We start from the raw sequence: 18,303 nt of genomic DNA, 5'->3' as shown, positions 1-18,303 counted from the left end.
GCCAACCTGTGACTTAGAAGTTCAGGTTAGCCCTAGAAGTAACATTTACTTATTTTGAATCACAAAACAAGTCTCAATACAATCAAAATGTTTTATCATAAAAACATGCTCTCTGACAACAATGAAATTAAAGTAGAAATCGCTAATAGGAGATTATCTAGAAGATTTCCAATAATTTTTTAAAAGATTTTATTTATTAATTCATGAGAGACACACAGAGAGAGGCAGACATAGGCAGAGGCAGAAAGAGGCTCCTTGCAGGGAGCCTAATGCAGGACTCCACCCCGGACCCCAGAATCATGCCCTGAGCTGAAGGCAGACACTCAACCACTGAGTCACCCGGGCATCCCAATTTCCAATAATTTAAAAACTAAACAACACACTTCTGAATAACCCATCTTTAAAGTAGAAATCAAAAGGAAATTAGAAAGTATTTAAAACTATATAAAAAAGGGAAAATGACCTATTGACATTTGTGAGGTACAGGTGAAGTAGTACATGGAGGAAATTAATAATACCAGAGTGCGAATATCACAGAATAAGAAAGGTCTCACATCACTGATCTCAGCTTTTACCTTAAGAACCAGAAAGAGAAGAGCAAATGAAACCCAATGTAAGCAGAAGAAAGGGAATAATAAAGACTAGAAATTAGTGTGATAGAAAACCCAAATTTAATAGAGAATACATGAGCTACAGCTTATTCTTGGAGATCAATAAAATTGATAAGCTTTAAGCTAGACTGATCAGTCAAAAGAAGAAAAAAGAAAAAGACAAGACAATTATCCATATCCGGATCAGGCATGGGAGAGGTGACATCACCACAGATCCTACAGTATTGAAAAGGTAGTAAGATGTAATTAATGAATAACTGGATGTCAACCCATCTGACAACTCAGATACAATGCACACATTTCTTAAAGTTTCTAAACTACTTGATCCCACTCAAGAAGAAGCAGATAACCATAGTAGCCCCCCCTCTATTTTGAAATTAAAAATCTTCCCACAAAGAAAACTTCAGGCCCAGATGGTCCCACAGGAGAATTCTACCTAATGTTTAGGAAAGAAATAGTATCCTCTCTGTACAAACTCTTCTAGAACATTGAAAATGAGTGAATACTTCTGTGATGTTGTGATTTTATAATAAGAAATACATGTTTCCATTTCCGTTTATGGTTCCCAGAACATGGCCCTTAAAACTTCTGTAATTCCCAGTGACAAGGGCTCTTTTGCTGCCAGCCCCTGAAGCCTCACAGTGATAAATGTGAGATTGGTATCTTCTGTAACTCACACCATAAACCCCTTTCAGCCACTCCTGAGTGTATGTTATGGAGGTGATTTTGAGAAGCCCCTAAGGATGGGGCTGGTTGCTAGGAAATCTATGATGTAATCAGGTGGTCAAACTTTCAACCCCAACCTCCACTCCACCTCTGGGGAGAGGTGAAGAGCTGGAAGTGGAAATAATTGGCAGTGGCTGAACCAATCATGGTTCATAGCTTTACTACATAGTAAAGGCTCCCTACAACCCCAAGAGGGCAGGTCAGAGAGCTTTTAGGTTGGTGAATGTGTAGGTGCTCTGCATCCTTTCCCAGACCTGTCTCGTGTATCTCTCCTATTGTTGTTCTTGAATTAATCTTCTTTATTTACACACAAACTGGTCATCTAGTAAGTAAACTGTTTTCCTGAGCTCTGTGAGTTCCTCCAGCAAATGATTAAACCCAACGAGGGAGCCAGCCAGTGGGTCAGAAGCACAGGTGACATCTTGGACTTGTGATTGGCATCTGAAATCGGGGACAGTCTTGTGCGACCTTAACCATGGCTTCTGACACTATCTTCAGGTAGCCAGTGTCAGACTTGGGTGAAATGGTAGGACAGCCAACTGGTACAGGGAGGCCCCTAACATTTGGTCAACAGGTGTCAAAAGTAAAGCAGTCTTGGGATCCCTGGGTGGCTCAGCGGTTTGGCGCCTGCCTTTGGCCCAGGGCGTGATCCTGGAGTCCCGGGATCGAGTCCCACGTTGGGCTCCCGGCATGGAGCCTGCTTCTCCCTCTGCCTGTGTCTCTGCCTCTCTCTCTATGTCTATCACGAATAAATAAATAAATAAATCTTTAAAAAAGTAAAGCAGTCTTGTAGCAGAGAAATAAAGACAAAAAAGTGTTCTTCCTAAACAACTTCCCAACTATCATCCTGATACCAAAATCGGGAGGGAGAAAACTAGACCAACATCCCTCATGAAGACAGCTGCAAAAAACCTTTAGACATTTCCAACAAATGAAATCCAACAATATATACAAAGAATAATAATACATCACAATGGAAGGAGCTTTATGCCAGGAATGTAAGGATGGTATGACATTCAAAAATCAACCAATGCAATTTACCACATTAACAGACTAAGGGAAACCGTCATCTCAAAAGGTGCAGAAAAAGTGTTTGACAAAATCTTCTAACATCTGTTCCTAATAGAAACTACAAATAGAAGGGAACTTTTTCCATCCAATGAAGGACACCTACAAGCACATCCTACTTGCTGGTGAGAGACTAGAGACTTCTCCCCAAGGGCAGAAACAACGAATGCCAGGACATCCATTCTCAACACTTATATTCAATATCGTATGGAGACTCCAGCTAGGCAAGAACAAAAGAAAAAGCATCCAGGCTGGAAAGAAAGAAGCAAAACCATCTCTGTGCACAGACTACAGAATCATCTGTGATGGAGCCCACAAAAATTCCTACCAGCACAAGCTGTCAAGGTCACGGGATCTCTTACGATGAAACAACATACGAAAATCAACTTTATTTGTATATTGTAGTAACAAGCAATCGGAAATTGAAATTTAAAACAATTGCAATAATTGAAATTGGAATCAGGGGTTGGCAAGCTGATTCTAAAATCCATATGGAAATGCAAAGGATATGGAAAAACCAGGATGGCTTTGGAGATGGGACACAGTGGGACGGCTGGTGTCACCTGACCTGAAGACACTGCAGAGTTGCAATAATCAGGACAGAGTGAAGCTGGCATAGATGGACAGACAGACAGATAAGCCAGAGAGGATGGGCTCATTTTATTTTCAACAAAGGAGCAAATGCAGTTCAGTGGGGAAAAAGACAGTGCTAGAAAAACTGACTATCCAAAGCAGAAAGAAAAAAAAGAACTTTGATTCATACTCGGTACTCTTTAAACAAATTAACTCAAAATGCATCATTGTCCTAACTTGAAGGCCTCAGAAAGTAAACTACTGGGAGATGTAGAAGTAAATTTTCCTGACTTTGGTGAGCCCAGATTTTTTGGATACAACTTCACATGCATGGTCCATTTAAAAAAAAACTGGTAAATGAGACTTCATAAAAATTTATAAAACATCCGCTCTTTGAAGGTGAAGTCAGGAAAATGAAAAGTTAAGCAGCAGGAAGAGACATTGGCAGCTCGTTTCCCCAACAAAGACTCCCATCCAGGATGCATCCAGACTCCTCTCAAAACCTAGTAAGAACATAAAATAACCCAACTTTTTAAAGTGGGCAAAATACCTAAACTGACATTTCTGCACAGAGGATGGATGGTTGGGAATGGGTGGCTCTGAGTGATGTGAGGCCAGGACGGTGAGGAGAGGCTCACAGCTCTGCAGGGCCCATGGCTTTGGTCTTTACCTCTAGCAGGTGCAGCCTGGGGACGCTTTCCAACAGAGGGGCCCATGGTCTGCCCTATGTTTTGAAAGGACCTCTGGGTTTGGAAGGGTCTGTGGGGACAAGGGCAGCTGAGCATCCCAGTATGGCACTCTGAGATGGGGCCAAGCTGGCTATGGGAATCTGGGAATCACTCCCTAGATGGCATTACAATCCATAGATGGGGCCAGGTCTTCAGAGGACAGGAGGGAAGCCCTAGCAGAGGCCTTGGCCCTGCGTCCTGCTCCTGCACGGAGCCGGCTCTCTGTCAGCTGCTCAGAACCCCAAGGTCATGCTTCAAAACAGGAAGGGGACTGAGCTTCCCGTGCTTGTGCGTGAGCAGTGCCTTGGCCGGGCAGATGTGCAGCCCTGCCACCCACAAGGCAGGGGCCTGCTCGTTAGAGTCCTTGGTTGGAAGCCCACTGCCCACCCCCCAGAGCCAGCAGGCCCAGCCCAATGTGGGGCTGGTGCAGGGGGGACGCACTGAGTCTCTAGGTCAGCAGACACCCTTGTGTCTCCTCCTTCACAGGGAGGTCACCCAGATGCGGAGGGTCCCATGCGCTGGGAACAAGGAGGTCGGCTGGAGGTCCTGCCCGAGTGCTCCTTCAAAGCCGGGCAGCTCCCCCTAAACTGCATGCACACTAACGCCACTGGACCGGGTTTGCTGTGTGGAACAGGAATTTCACAACAAAACCCCAAACCAAGGCAGAAAGCAGCTCACACTGGCAGTTTCTTGGGCATCAGGGCTGATCCCTGATCTGCCCCTGAACCCCATCCCAGGAAATGCCCCTCTGCCTTGCTCACACTTTGTACCCCGCCTTCCAAGCCTCACTGGCTCCAAGTTCAAAACTGACCAAGACCCAACCACTCCTCATCCTGCAGCTGCCGCCCTCCTTCCCCAGGCTGCCAGGAGCATTTCCTGTGGTGGACTCCCTACTGGCCCCTTCAGCGGCCCACCTGCCCCAGGCCCCCTCTGTATCCCCTCTCCTGCCCCCCACGGGCCTCCCTACTCTGCCCTCATAGGACATACTGGAGCTCCTGTGGCCCAGTGTCCCGGCTGGAATGAAAGCTCAGGGCTGCACGCTTGTTTGGCTCCCGACCCACGGGACCCCAGGCTCCGCGCAGGAATGACGTTCACTGTGGTTCCCTCTGCTCCCAGACCCGCTCTGCAGCCCTGACGCCGCTGAGTCCTGGTCCTAGCCGCTGCACTGGCAGAGAGCCGAGCTCAGGCTTCGGGGACACTACAGCCTCGGGCATCTTGAAGGAGGGACAGTGGGCTCCCCAGCACGGGTCCTGCCCGCCTCTCCTCTGCCTCCCGCTGCCGCCTCCTGCTCTACTGGGGAAGCACTCCAGCACGCAGGTGTCCCCGGTCTGCCTGGGACCTCGTGACCAGGGAACGTGCATTCTAGGGTCTTCTTGCCAGAACCTCTGGCACCTCCCTGCAGCACAGGGCCACAGAGACACCCCCCACCCCCGGGGGCAGGAGAGGAGTGACAAGTCCACGCCCCAGGCTGGATGTGACCACTGGCTCCCATAGTTCAGAGAGGGGCAGATATCCATAACCACCTGGCCCCACTGACCCAAACACTCCTGGGTACACTCTAGTGCTAAGGCTGGCTGAACCCCAAAACTCCTGGGGCCTGACACTGAGGCTCCCTTGGACCAGCATGGTGGCTCCTCTTCCCCTAAGAGACCCCAGAGGCCTCTGTGCCCCACACCCTAGACAGGAACAAGAAACGCACCTTCACATCTCCTTGGTTCAAGGATGGTCTGTTTTAAAGAACTTTGGATTAACTGGTTAAGTATTTTGATAATTTTATTAAGAAAAAAAAAAGCAGGAGTGAACACCAATCAATTTCAGAAGGGCTTTAAATTATAGATTCGGTCATCCAGCTAGGATTGATTGGGCTCTTTGATTCATCCACGTGTCCTGAGGGAGGTGACAGCTCTGGGGACAGGGAATGAGTGTTTCCCAGGGGGTCTGGGGTGAGGTGAGCACTGACAGGGACAGTCTCTGTACAATAAAGGAATGAACCCTGGTGGCCCCTGCTGGTTCTCATCTGAGAGAGGAGAGGAAGAGAGAAGCAAGAAGCAAGAGGACGCTATCATCCGCTTCCCAACAGTCACCTAACAGCTCAACCTGTGCAAAATGCAGATCCATCGACTTCCAGGAAGGTAGCCAAAGTCCAAGGCACCCTTGGAGCAGGAGGGAGGGTAATTATACTAGAAAAGCTCAGTTATTAGAGAAAGCATCAAGACTATGAAGGCGCAACCCTGGCTTGAGTTCTGAGCTTCCTGGCAGGCAAGGAGAAAAGATGTGGTGTTAAATGGTCCCCAACCCATCCAACAGAAGAAGCCTTCAGCTTCTTTAGGGAAGACTGGCTCTGCCCTGGCTCCTGGCCATCTTCACATGAGGGACACCGATGAACCCAATGGAGTCCTTCCTCAACAGTGGTTCTTCGTGTGACCAGTCCTCATGGCACTGGTCTCGGCCACACGGGGCTCCATGTGCTTGTCTGATGGGATCGTGGAGGACAGGGCCAGCATGAAGAAGCCCCATGCTCTCAATGAACTGCTGGTGAGGGGGCTGGGAGGAGACATGGAAGCAATTTGAAGGTGTGAGTGGTGGGGCTGAGGCAGATCTGGGCGTCGGCCAGGTGGGCACAGAAGACAAAATGGCAGGAGGGAGACATTCACTGGTTCACTGGGCTAAATGCAAGGCAGGAAGGTGGAGGCCACCAGGAAGCTCCCGAGATCAGGAGCCATATGACCCTCCCTCAGAAAGCAGCTGTGACCAACTTTAAGAGAGTGATGGGCAGGCCCTCACTGGGGAGAGTCACCCGTGGCTGGCCAAGGCCTCCACCAGGTGGATGCTCATGGCCATCCAGCAGTGGGAGAAGGCCTGGGCACCCCTGTGTGGGGTGCTGAGAGGAAGATGCCTTCCAGGGATCAGGGGCTTGGGCTCTGCTCCCCAGGGTACAGGCTCCCCTCTGGGACAGTCTGCATGACCTCAGGCTAGAAGCAGGAGTGCTCAGGGATGAGCACATGGGAGGGAGGGAGGATGGGGGAGAAAGGGTGGATAGGTAGGCAGAGGGGTAGATAAAAGGGCAGATGGGTAGATGGGGGGTGGGTGGATGAGTGGATGGAAGGGTGGGTGGGTGGATGGAAAGGAGGAGGGAAGGGAAGAGGAAGGATGGGGCGGGGGGAGGAAGGGAGGGAAGGACACACTACCAGTTCTGTCTGCAGCCACCCAGAGAAGTGGAGCCTGGAGGGCAGAAGCTGCTGGAGGTGGGAGGTGAGTGGGGGACCCCCAGCCAGAAGGGGAGCGCGTGCAGGAAAGCAGGGGGCCCCCTGCCCGTCCCCTCCCTCAGCAGCCCCGGGGCAGCGCCGCACCTTTGACGTGCTTGTCCTGGAACTCCGTGAGGAAGCGCGTGATGCGGTCCGAGGGGATGGCGAAGGAGATGCCGGCTGCCACCTTAAGCGTGTTGATGCCGATGACCTCGCCGTCCTGGGCAGGGCAGTCAGAGGGGCATCACTCGGGAGGGGGGCCCCAGCATCCTGTCTGCACCTGCCCCGAACCTGGCTTCCAGGGCCCACCTGGCCGGCACTGCCTCTTGCTGGGAGGCTCCTGGGGCATCCAGAAGCCATCCTGGGAGGCCCTTCGGGGTTCGCCTCCCACTCCTCCCTCCACACCTGGTCCCCTCTCTCCCTCTGCTCCTCAGGCGGTGCCCACTGAGGAGGAGCACACCTCCACCTCCACAGCATCCCAAGAGGCTGGAGCCCGGACAGGGGGCAGTGATGCCTATGGGCCTGGGGTCTCTCTCCTTTCCTCCTAGAAGTGGGGCTAGGGGTGTGAGGCCAGGGCAGCTTCCCATGCCCCCCCTCCATCCCCTGGAACTTGGCCTCCCGCCCTGCCCCTGCCCTGCACCCCTTCAAGGCTACAGCATGGATCAGCAGACACCTTGTTCTTGACACCCTTGAGAAGGTGCTCCTCCCTGCAGCCCAGCACGCACCCCTGCTTTTCTGGCCTCCAGCATAAAGCCCACCTGCACAGCTTTTATGAACACCCATGCTGTGGCCTCCCGTCCTGCTGAACACCTGCAGGGCTGCTCAGGGGGTGAGGGGGCAGGGTGAAGCTTCCTCTGACCCCTCCTGCTCATGTGGCGCCTTCTCCCTGGACTTTCTCCTGCGTGTCTCCTAAGCCCCAAACCCTTAGTCTCCACAGCCCAGATTAGACACTCCCGCCTCCAGGCAGCCCTCCCTGCCTGTATTTCTCCAGCGTCCCCTCACTGTTCCTCACATCACACTTGGGCGTGCTCGGGTCTGACACACTGTGGCATGGATGGGAGCTCCCTGGGGTGGGGATGGCAGCCGGTAATTCAGGGCCCAGGAGCTGAACTGATTTCTGAACTGAACTCCTGGTTTATTCTATAAATTTCACCTGGTATGAGAAGGAGTCCCACTCTGGGGCCCAGGACAGATGTGAGGGAGTGGTGACTGAGAGAACTGGGACAGAACGAGGATGCCCCCTCTCCTCGCATGTAAATGCAAGGATGGGGGCCCGGAGCAGTGACCAGCCCTGACCTGTGTCTCCCCTACCCCCCCCCCCCCCCCCCCCCGTCCTCGCTGGGCATGTGGTCCCTGTCTGGCTGCTGTTCTGGGTCATCCTTATTCCTCTGACAATGCAGTATCTCTAGGGGGGATGGAGGCCCAGGGCAGCTGGTGCCTGGGGCCATGTCCTCCTTCCGGGCCTTCAGCCCAGCTATTGCGTGTGAAGCTTCAAGGTCCATCTTTGGGGTTGTATCCCGCCTCCAGGCTGTATGGCCACGGGAGCAGAGCCCCAGAGCACTAGAGGGCCCTACACTTGGGGACACTTACCAGGTTCACCAGGGGTCCCCCGGAGTTCCCGTACTGCAAGCAGAGGACACGCGACGTTAGGGGAGCCCTGAGCCCTGCCAGAGGGCTCCTGAAGCTCTGTCTTCCCACCCTCGTTCCAACCAGCACAGAAATGGATAATCAAATCTCACTCCCAACAGCATCTCGAAAGGCCTCACTGCACCCATTCCACAGGTGAGAGAGCTGAGGCCCCAGAGGCCAAGCGCACGGCTGTTTGGTGACCAATGCTCCCCGCACAGACCTCACAGGCTCCCCCCAACCTGACCCACGGCTCGGTTCTATCCCACCCGCCTCCAGGGCTCTCTACAAAGGCTAACACTTCCAGAAGAGTCCAGGTCATGGCAAACCCAGAGAGGTGGGCATGCTGGGCCGGGGCAGAGTGCTCTGTAAGCGGAAAAGGTGCCGCGTGCTACAGTGATGAAACCAACAGTGCCCAGAAGAGGGGGTGACTCGGGCAGAGACTCTCTGCATCTCTGAAGAGCTGTCCCAGGTCAAGGCAGCAGCTTCTAACCCCCAGGGAGGTCCTGGCACCCAGGTGCAGAAGTCACAGGGATCCCGAGCTCTATTTAGCATAAAGAAGGAACCTTCTAGCAAGGGGATGTGTTGAGTGATGGGGTGAGCCCGCCTGAGGCCCCACGAGCACTCACGTTGATGATGGCATCCGTCTGGATGTAGTCCATGTCCGAGTCCCGGAGGCCCAGCTCCTTGCCGTCCCGCTGGGCCGTACTGACGATGCCCGTGGTCACCGTGTTCTGTAGGGCGAAGGGGCTGCCGATGGCCACCACAAACTCGCCGGGCCGCAGGTCTGCCGAGCGTCCCAGCAGCAGCGCCGGCAGCTTTTTCTGGAGAGGGGACAAGGAAAGGGAGGCTCAGCTGTCTGCCTTTGGTGGGACGGGAGCCAGATGGAGGCCAGCCCCCAGCAGGGTAGTCCCAGCAAGGCAGGAGCAGCTGGATAGAGCCGTCAGGGGTCAAGGCCAAGGCAAGTCGCCAACTCAGACAGAGGCCAGGCCGGCCTCCAGCTGACCCACAGTAGGAGAGACTCAGGCTGGAGTCCTCAGAACAGGGGCTCAGCTGCCCTGTGACTGACCACAGGGTTCCCCAGGCGGCTGCAGGGGCTGCACACAGGGAGGATGCTTGGAGGATCCAGCCGAGCACGGCCTCTGAGGCCATGAGTTCCATGGTCACAGGTCCCTCTGAAATCTGCTGGAGCTCTGAATACCTTCCAAAATGCATCACACACAAGGTGATGCATGTGACCTAGAGACCTGCGGGAAGCCTGGAGCCCAGGTGAAGACCCTGGAACTCTTGATCCAGCTCAACCTCACCTCTCAGTAGAGACACAGGGAAACTGAGAGCAACAGAGTGACTTAGCCAAGCTCTGCCATCACCCCTCACGCACTGAGACACCTGCCCACGCTATTTCCACGTGACGCTAGACTTCATGTCGACTTGGCAGCTAGACTGGGAGCTCTGGGAGCTGGCTGTGTTGGGTTTGCCTCCATGTTCCGGAAGCTGCAGGGAGCATGCTCAGAGCAGGTGTTCCTGAGCGCTGGCTAGGGTGCTGAGTGCACATGCCAGCATCCACAAAATTGAGGGGAGTCGAGCCTCTCTCACCAGCACCCCCATGAATTTGGGGATTTGGTGTCATATGACTTGTGTCAGATGCCACCCCTGGGGTGGCCAGATGAGGCTGCACTTCCTCTGCAGGCTCCTGGGGGTCCACCATGACCCACAGACACAAAGCTCTAGAAGAAGGTGCTGGTGACCGTCATGCTCCGATCACACAAGCTTCCCTCTAGCTCTGACAAGGACTCCACACCTCCCACCCTGACTGCCGATGCCATCTGGTGGGACGGCGGGGGGGCCTGGCACAGAGGGTCCCAGGTGGAGGAGCTGGGCCCACGCACCTGGACGTGAGGACCCACAGGAATGACGCTTACATCCCTGGCTGGTCACAGAGGGAGGGATAACACCACCTGGCCTCGGGGACGCTCTTCCTCACCATGCCCCAGCCACTCGGGGCAGCAGCCTCTCCCCAAAGCTGGGGGAGCTGCCACACGCAGGACTCAGGGGCTCAGAGGCAGCGCCTGCGTCAAGGAGAAGCTGTGGGTGCCAATCCGGCCAGCAGGCACTAAAGCCTGGGCACCAGGGCACCAGGGCCTTACTAACTCCACCAGCATCTGTGGCCACCGATGGCTGCCAGGGTGTGCCCCATCCTAGGGTTTTGCCACAGGTCCTGGAATGGGAGAGACCCAGTGGCAGCCAGGCCTGGGGTCCAGTCTGGGTCCACATTGCCCTGTGGGTGTCATCGGCGGGGGCTGCACACTGGTCCTACGGCCACATCCACCTGCTGCCTGTTCTATAAATAAAGTTTTATTGCAACACAGCCATGCGTTCTTATCCCCTGTGGCTGCTGCAGAGCTGAGAGGTGTCCACAGCGCTCACAGGCCCACAAACCTGGAAGCATTTACTTCCTGGAGCCTCACCACCAAAGCTGCCAACCCCTGCCCTTGAGCACACCCCCGGCGCTCCCAGCCTGAGCAGCCTCATCTTTGGGATGGAGGTGACACCCCGGGCTCGGTAACTACCATCAATGAGTCAAACATGGGGAGGGAGGCAGACCGGGTGGCTGAGCGGTTTAGCGCTGACTTTGGCCCATGGTGTTACCCTGGGGACCTGGGATCAAGTCCTGAGTCGGGCTCCCTGCATGGAGCCTGCTTCTCCCTTTGCCTGTGTCTCTGCCTCTCTCTCTCTGTGTCTCTCATGAATAAATAAATAAAATCTTAAAAAAAAAAAAACGTGGGAAGGGTCCACACTAGGGTAACTCTCTTCTCCCTTGATCGTGTAGGAAGGAGCCTCCTCACATAGACTCATGATCACCAAAACTATTCAACTTATATTGAGACAGAGCAGAACCAGATTCAGAGTCACCAGGCCAAGCCAGACTCACCAGCACAGACAGCCCCAGGGTCACTGACCTCACGGTAGGGGTGGCCAGCAGCGGCCCTCACCGAGCCTCGTAACCATGACAGTGGATAAGCCCTGCCCCGGGTCTGCAGGATACTGGGCAGTGGCCTCACTTCTCTTAGCCTGTGTCCCCTTGGACGCTGACACCCTGTCTGCCAAGGTCTGTGGGGCACAGACGGTACCAGCCTGTGGCAGGCCCCCTGGACACGGCCACTAGCAGTGATGGGGAATGACACGGCCTCGCTGTGGGCTCCAAGGCCAGCTTATAGTGGGGACTGGATGTGGAGGGACGAGGGCATATGTCCCAATGCTCCCACAGCCCTGTCAGCTCCACAGGGACGGTTGCATGTCCTGGAGTGGGCCTGGGAGGGACACTGGGAGTGTCCCTGGGCCGTGAAGGACCTCCATGCAGGCCCGGCTGGTGGATGGCTGCCCAGCTCTGCTTGCAGCTGGCAGCTCGAGGAAGCACAGGGCAGGGGTCTGGAGAACCCAGTTCTAGTCCGACCTGACCTGTGACCGACTGGGAGCAAACTGCTGGGCGCCCCAGGCCTTAGTTCCTCCAAATGCCCCACAGGGAGGTTGGGCTAATGCTGTTCCGACCCCCACCCCCCACCCCTCCCTCGGCCACTCACTTTGGGGTGGATCTTGATGGTGGCGATGTCCGACTTCTTGTCGATGTCCTTGATGGTGGCCTCATAGGTGTCACCATTCTGCAGCTGCACCTTGAGCTGCTGCCGGCCTGAGACGGCGTTGGTGCTGGACACCACGTGAGCGTTGGTGACGATCAGGCCAGCCTCTGACATGATGAAGCCCGAGCCGCTGGACAGGGGCACGTTACGGCCAAACAGCGGGTGTCTGCAGGGAGGGGAGCACAGGAGGGCGGTCAGGATGGGCAGGGGCCTGGGTGTGGGGGCCTGGACACGGGGCTTGGATGCAGAGCCGGCCACAGCCATGCACCAGCTGGCGAGAAGCAGAGCCCAGCGTGGGGTTCGGAGTCCCCCGGGCCTGGGGCCAACCCCAGCTCTGCCACCTTCAGCTGTGGCCTTGGCCAGGTCACTTACGCCTGGACCCGTTTCACAGCCAGATCGAGGGGACGACCATCTGTGACCTGCAACCTTCCGGGAAGAGACGGGAGGCCCATGCACGTCAGGCCTGCCAGGACCAGCGGACGCTCGCTGCCAGACAGCTCAGCGCTGGAGCCAGACAGGCCGGGACTCTAATCTCAGGCCTGTCCCACTTATTATCTGCCTGGCTGTGGGCGGGCCTCAGTCTCCCCAGCTAGGAAATGGGATCCCTGCCCTGCTGAGTGTGATGCCTGGTATCTAACGCGCCTGGAGGCAGGAAGTCACTCAATAAACCTGGCTGCTGTCAGCATGAGGGACAACACATTAATGTGCATGTAGTGTCCGCTGGGGCTGACCCACAGCTGGCCCTCAGGGGGGCTGGCTTCCCTAAGGGGGGCAGATCTGACTACTCAGGGAGATCATAGCCTGGGGGCAGGGGTGTGCTCCCCCCTCCCCCCTCAGGTCCCTCCCCTCTGGCAGCTGCCCAGAGCCCCGGATGGTGTGACAGGCAGGGCCGGTGGCAGGCTCTGCTCCACAAATTCTGCACCAGGTGCCGTCCTTCCAAGGACTCAGGGCTGGGAGCACTGGACAGTGCCGGGCGGCATGCACGCTCAGACACGGGCAGACCCTGGGCCTCAGTGCCCACCTCCGTAAATGGGATCAAACGGCCAGAGGTCAGAATTCACTGATGTAAGAAAAAGCCCAAGCCTCAGCAGAGCCCACAGGGCCCATGGCCCATGGCCAGAACGCCGGGGAGGCAGGACACAGCTCAGGACCCTCCCTGGGATCCCGAGGGGTGTGGACGGTGTGAGTACTCAGTGCCTGGGCCGCCCCCAGAGATGAGGGAGAAAGGGTACTGGAAGGGGCCTGGAACCATGCAGGAGGGAAGAGAACAGGAAGGTGGGCTCGTCTCAGGGAAGCGAGAGAGTGCAGAAGGCTGCCTCGCGGGCAGGACCAGGACGAGGGCTAACGAACGTCACGAGCGCTCTGAGCCAGACACGAGGTGATGTGATGCCCACAACCACCGCACACAGTAGTAGTAGCAGTAGTTAACAGGCATAGACAGTGGTCCAGGATGTGAACTGCTCGTCTGGGTCAGGCAGCCTGGCCACTCGGCCCCAAGGGTGACCGCAGCCTCCGCTTCCACCCCCGCCAGCACCCATTGTGGGATCTGGTGCGTGTCCGCAGGAGGGGCCCAAGGCAGCCGGCGGCCTCCTCCCTCAGGTCAGGGGTCACAGTGGAGGCTCTCAGGCTTGATGAGCATCTCATCTGTGTCTGAGATCTCGCCCGCCTGGCCTCGCCCACCCGCCCACTAGGACATCGGTCTCCAAGGGCACTGCAGCCTGCCCAGCCTGGGCTGCAGTCAACAATTAGCTGGCCGAGAGCCTGATGCCTGGAGCCCTCTAGAAAGACATTGGCCAGTCTGAGCCACCGGCAAGGCCAGGGACCTGCCACTTAGTGTGTCCAGTTGTAATTTCCTCAATGACATGTCTCAGGGTCTGGAGCCTACAGAAAGGGCAGTAAGGGGTCATCTTTGGGGCCTGAGGACCTGGGGTCAAAGCCCGACTCAGTGGCTTTGTGAGCTTGGAGAAGCTCCCTGGCCTCTGCTCCAACCCAGGAAATGAGAATATCAGAGCCTAGCATGTGGGGTTCGGCCCTGAGTGTGGGCAGAAAGGGCCTCGGGAGCAGCGTGCCAGCCAGTGCTGAGGGGTGGGCCACCCGGTCCTGACTCAGGGTGAGTCCTGCGGCGGCCAGCCCCCAACTCCACGAGGTGGGCACTCACCAGGGCTGTTTAGAGGAATGCAGCCAAAGCAGCCAACATGGCTCAGAGTGCACAGTGGGTCCAAGGGTCCTGCTCATCTGATGGGGAGCTTGAGCCAGTGGTTGCTGGTCCCATGGAGCGCCGTCAGGGGTGAACACTGCCCCTGTCCTCCAGAGATGGGCATGACCATGACCCATGGGCATGTCATGACCCCATGACAAGGGCTCCCACTGGGCAAGCTCCACGCCTGTGAACAGGGAGCGTGACGCTGGGGCTGGGAATTGGCGTGAGCAATTCTGCCACAGGCCACCTGGTACCCTGGGGCTCGGGGTTGGCATACTTGTGCTGGCCGGCCTCCACACCCCTAGGGAACACACTGTGCAGACGAGCAAGACCCAGCGCCCTGGCCCCAGGCCTTGCGCGGAGCATCCACTCCGTCGCCCGTGGGCCTGGCTCTCTCTGTTCTCCAGCAGCGTGGAGTGGGGGTTCAGACCCTGCGTGCCTCATCTGGGCAGCTCGGTGGCCCCCTCCACACACAGTGGCCGAGAGGTTAAGTCAGACTTTTAACTTAAGACATCATGCTGCCAACATCTTCTCTTTGGGGTGTATGGGTCAACCTGGGAGAAGACCCCAGGGTTCTGCTGACAATCAGCCTTCGAGGCAGCGGTGCTTCCCAGAACCAGCTCGGGCAGCCCCCGTGATACCAGAGTTGCCCCCGACCTCACCCCGGGCACACCTGCTTAGCAAACCTGCAGCCCAGCTGGTGCAACTGGGTGCCCACTCCCCTCGGCGAGGAAACCAGAGGCAGAGAGGGGATGCCCCCCCACCCAAGGGCACATGTGGTGGAGGTGTCTGGGGGGGTCTATCTGACCCCATGTGCGCTTACTTGGCTTCTCCTGCCCCACCCCCCTACTAGAATGGGGGGGAAGCCTGGCAGGGGCTCACGCACCTCAAGAAGAGCTCTATGTGGACCACGGCTGGCGCGATCTTCTCCACCACATCCGCGATGAAGTTGAACTTGTACCGCGGGCTGGTCAGCTGGTGGAGACCTACACTGGCAGGAAGAACCAGGTGCATCAGGAGGAGCCAGACATGGCCCGTGGCACCCCAATCCCCCACCCAGGAGGAAGCCCCACCAGGGAGGGACCCCACCGGGCCCTGAGCCCTGCAGGGATGCTCCACACTCAGCAATAGGGTGACACCCGGACATCTGTGAGGGGGCTGCCTCACCCCAAGAACGGCTAAGGCGGAGCTTCCTCACGTTACTTCATTGGACGCCACCAGGAAGGCCAGGAGGTCAGAGGAGGTTAGGACACCTGCCCTCAGCTGCAAGCAGCAACCTGACATTTAAGAGAGATCTGGGCCAGCCTCCCAGACCTTGCTCTTTCTCGTATATACATCTGTGCCCTGGCATGAGGTGACCGTCCCTGCCCCTGCCAGCTCTGGCCTGTCCCTCCAGCCCCTGGGCTAGAGCAGTGACTGGGCAAGAGACCAGCGAAGCTCCTGGCTGGCCTGCCCAAGCTGCCCCATTTGGCCATAGTGTGACCCCCTCCTGGGCCTCGCGGGACTCCGGATGTCTGAGTCGCCAGGGCCCCCCATCCTACTTGGCCAAGCCCCAGTCTGACTTGCCAGGCGGTTCACGAACTCCCCTGGAACCTTCGCCGGCTCGGATTTCTGCTGCTGTCAGCAGTGGGGGCTGCCGCCTGCCAGGACCGCAGGCCTGAGGGATGTGGGTGGCACGGGGCCCACACCCCTTTGGTCTCCCTGCTCGGGCATGTGCCGAGGTCGCCCAGGTCCCCGCCAGAGACTGGGGCTACCTGGAACTGATGCTGCCCCCATGCTGCTTGTAAGCCGTCCCGAATAAGGAATAAGCGTAGGGTTGGGAGTGACGCATGCTGCCTGGCAGGGCACTTCCAGCTGTGTGGCTTTAGGCAAATCACTCGCCCTCACTGGGCCTCGACTCCTAGTCTGAAAATGAGACTGAAGATGTCCCCTGACCTGTGGGAACTGGGCGTGGATGTGACTTGCAGATGCGAAGCTCCCTGCCCAGGGGAGCCCACCACGCACCCCAGCACCTGCTGTTGGTGAGCAAATAGGGCTCGGCCTGCAAAGCCTAGTTTTGCAGCTGAGATTCCTCTGGATCTGAGAGGTGACGGAGCATCAGGATCTGGTGAAAATCTGGTTTTCCATTTAGTCCAGAGGGACAGGAGGCATCATGGTGAGTGCAGCCACCATGGGTGCCCCAAAAACATCTGTGGGCAAATCAGGCCCCACCCACATTCCCAACTAATCTCCCCACATTCAGGAGGCCACCAGGGTGGGGGTCATGGCCTCCCTCTCAAAGGCAGGGAGAGCGTGTGGCTCAGAGATGAATCCTCCTGCCCGAAGGTGCTTACCTAGTTGGAGAAGGCACATTCTGAGCTCAGGCTGGGGACTCTCATCCTTAGGGGCTGCTCACCTAACCCCAGTGGCTCCCTAATGCCCCGACTGTCTGACTGTCCAATACTCCTGAGCTGGGACGCAGGGTTGGGGGAGAGGCTCCAAGGTCAGGTGTGGAGAGGAGACTCCACCCATCAATTCTGTGATTGGTGGTTGCCTCCCAGCCAGGCAGCCGGCGCTGGACCCGGGGGGCCCAGGCCACTGTGGTCAGCTCGAATCAAAGGCGGCCTGTCTGGAGTGGCCAGAGCCTGGCTGGAGACGTGGCCTATTGCTGGGCACCGCAAGGCCTCTCTCCCATCAAACTGCAGGTGGCCAGGGGCTACCCTGCCTGGGAGCCCTCCTCCCGGTGGCAACACCCTTGGCAGCCTGGGGTTTAGAGCTCGCAAAACAAGGGCCCCGGGGCCGGGCCCACTCGGCCTTCACGCATCTACTTCCATGCAGGATTGCTAACCGTCCCCAAACTCTGCAGGTAAAACTGCCAGTCAGCTGTGGGGGCTAAGCCCAGCTCTGTCCTCCCCAGCCCAAGGCCCCTGGGAACCCATATCCCCGGGCATAACTCAAATCCCACCTCTTCTAGGCAGACACCCCCACCCCCCTGAAAGGCTTCTTCCAGCCGGAATGCTTCTCTCCCTCCTGGGGGTTCCCAGCATAACGTCTTGCCCATGGTACTCGCTCTCATGCGGGCTGTATTCAATCCATGCATGCTGAGTGCCTCTGCGTGCACCCTTTGCCACGTATAGGCAAGTGACCAGCCACGCACAGCACAGGGTGACAGGGGATAGGGCAGAGGGAAGTCCAGGGAGGCCTCCACCCAGGTCCCAAGGACGTCAGAGCCTGAGTCCTTCTGGACCCAGGGCCTGGGGCACCCCCTGGACCCTGCCAGGCCCTGTCCCTTTAAGCAGACCATCCGTGGTGGGTGGTGGGGAGGGGGTGGCGGGGCGGGGCAGGGCCTGTTTCCTGGTCCTCCTCCCCACACACCGATGAATCACCCCATGAATCAGTGGGAAGGGAGGACTCGGTTCCCACCGCTTCTTTCCACATGAAAACCTCGGGCCCCACGGCTGGAAAGCAGATTCTGTTTATTTGGGGTTTTGACAACCCCCGCCCCCACCCGGTCCTCCAGCCAAAGTTCTGAAGTCAACAGTCAATCCCGACCAGATTCAGCTGTTAGCGTTTTGTTGTGTTTTGTTTTCAAAAATAAACTGTAACCCACAGGCCTTGGAAGTCTGAGTCGGGAGGAATGTGACACAGAGCCAAGCAATCAAGGCCAGGTGTCCCGCGGCGCCTCTCAGGAGACGAAGGGGTATGGCCAGGACGGGAGCAACCGGGACCAGCGTCCCTCCATCCGCAGGGTCAGAGCCTGGGCTTCCGGGCTCCGCCCCAACATCCTCGAGTGGCAGAGCTTCCAGGAGGGCTCAGGGACGGTGGCAGAGCCTGAGAGAGGACTCATGATGCGCCAGCTTGGGTGGTCATAACACCATGGAACAGATGGGGATACCGAGGCCCAGAGTG

The 18,303-nt window shown here is 56.9% G+C and overlaps 1 protein-coding gene across 2 annotated transcripts in view; it reads right to left on the bottom strand.

The window, feature by feature from the left end:
* HTRA3 (HtrA serine peptidase 3) overlaps positions 1-18,303 on the bottom strand; it is a 30,884-nt gene that overhangs the window by 4,960 nt on the left and 7,621 nt on the right. Inside the window, exons 2-7 of one of the 2 annotated variants that reach the window (XM_077875453.1) lie at positions 15,302-15,401; positions 12,159-12,381; positions 9,207-9,401; positions 8,542-8,574; positions 7,057-7,171; positions 5,462-6,250 (exon numbers count right to left, since the gene is read on the bottom strand). In XM_077875453.1, the coding sequence (XP_077731579.1) occupies positions 6,228-6,250; positions 7,057-7,171; positions 8,542-8,574; positions 9,207-9,401; positions 12,159-12,381; positions 15,302-15,401 (689 nt within the window). In that variant the 3' untranslated portion in view covers positions 5,462-6,227. Of the gene's footprint in view, positions 1-5,461; positions 6,251-7,056; positions 7,172-8,541; positions 8,575-9,206; positions 9,402-12,158; positions 12,382-15,301; positions 15,402-18,303 lie in introns of those variants that run through there. The other variant, XM_077875443.1, reaches the window with a different exon arrangement.

The sequence above is a fragment of the Canis aureus genome, chromosome 2 (genome assembly GCF_053574225.1).
Source record: "Canis aureus isolate CA01 chromosome 2, VMU_Caureus_v.1.0, whole genome shotgun sequence".
Lineage (NCBI taxonomy): Eukaryota > Metazoa > Chordata > Mammalia > Carnivora > Canidae > Canis > Canis aureus.
This window is presented reverse-complemented; position numbering and strand designations above follow the sequence as displayed.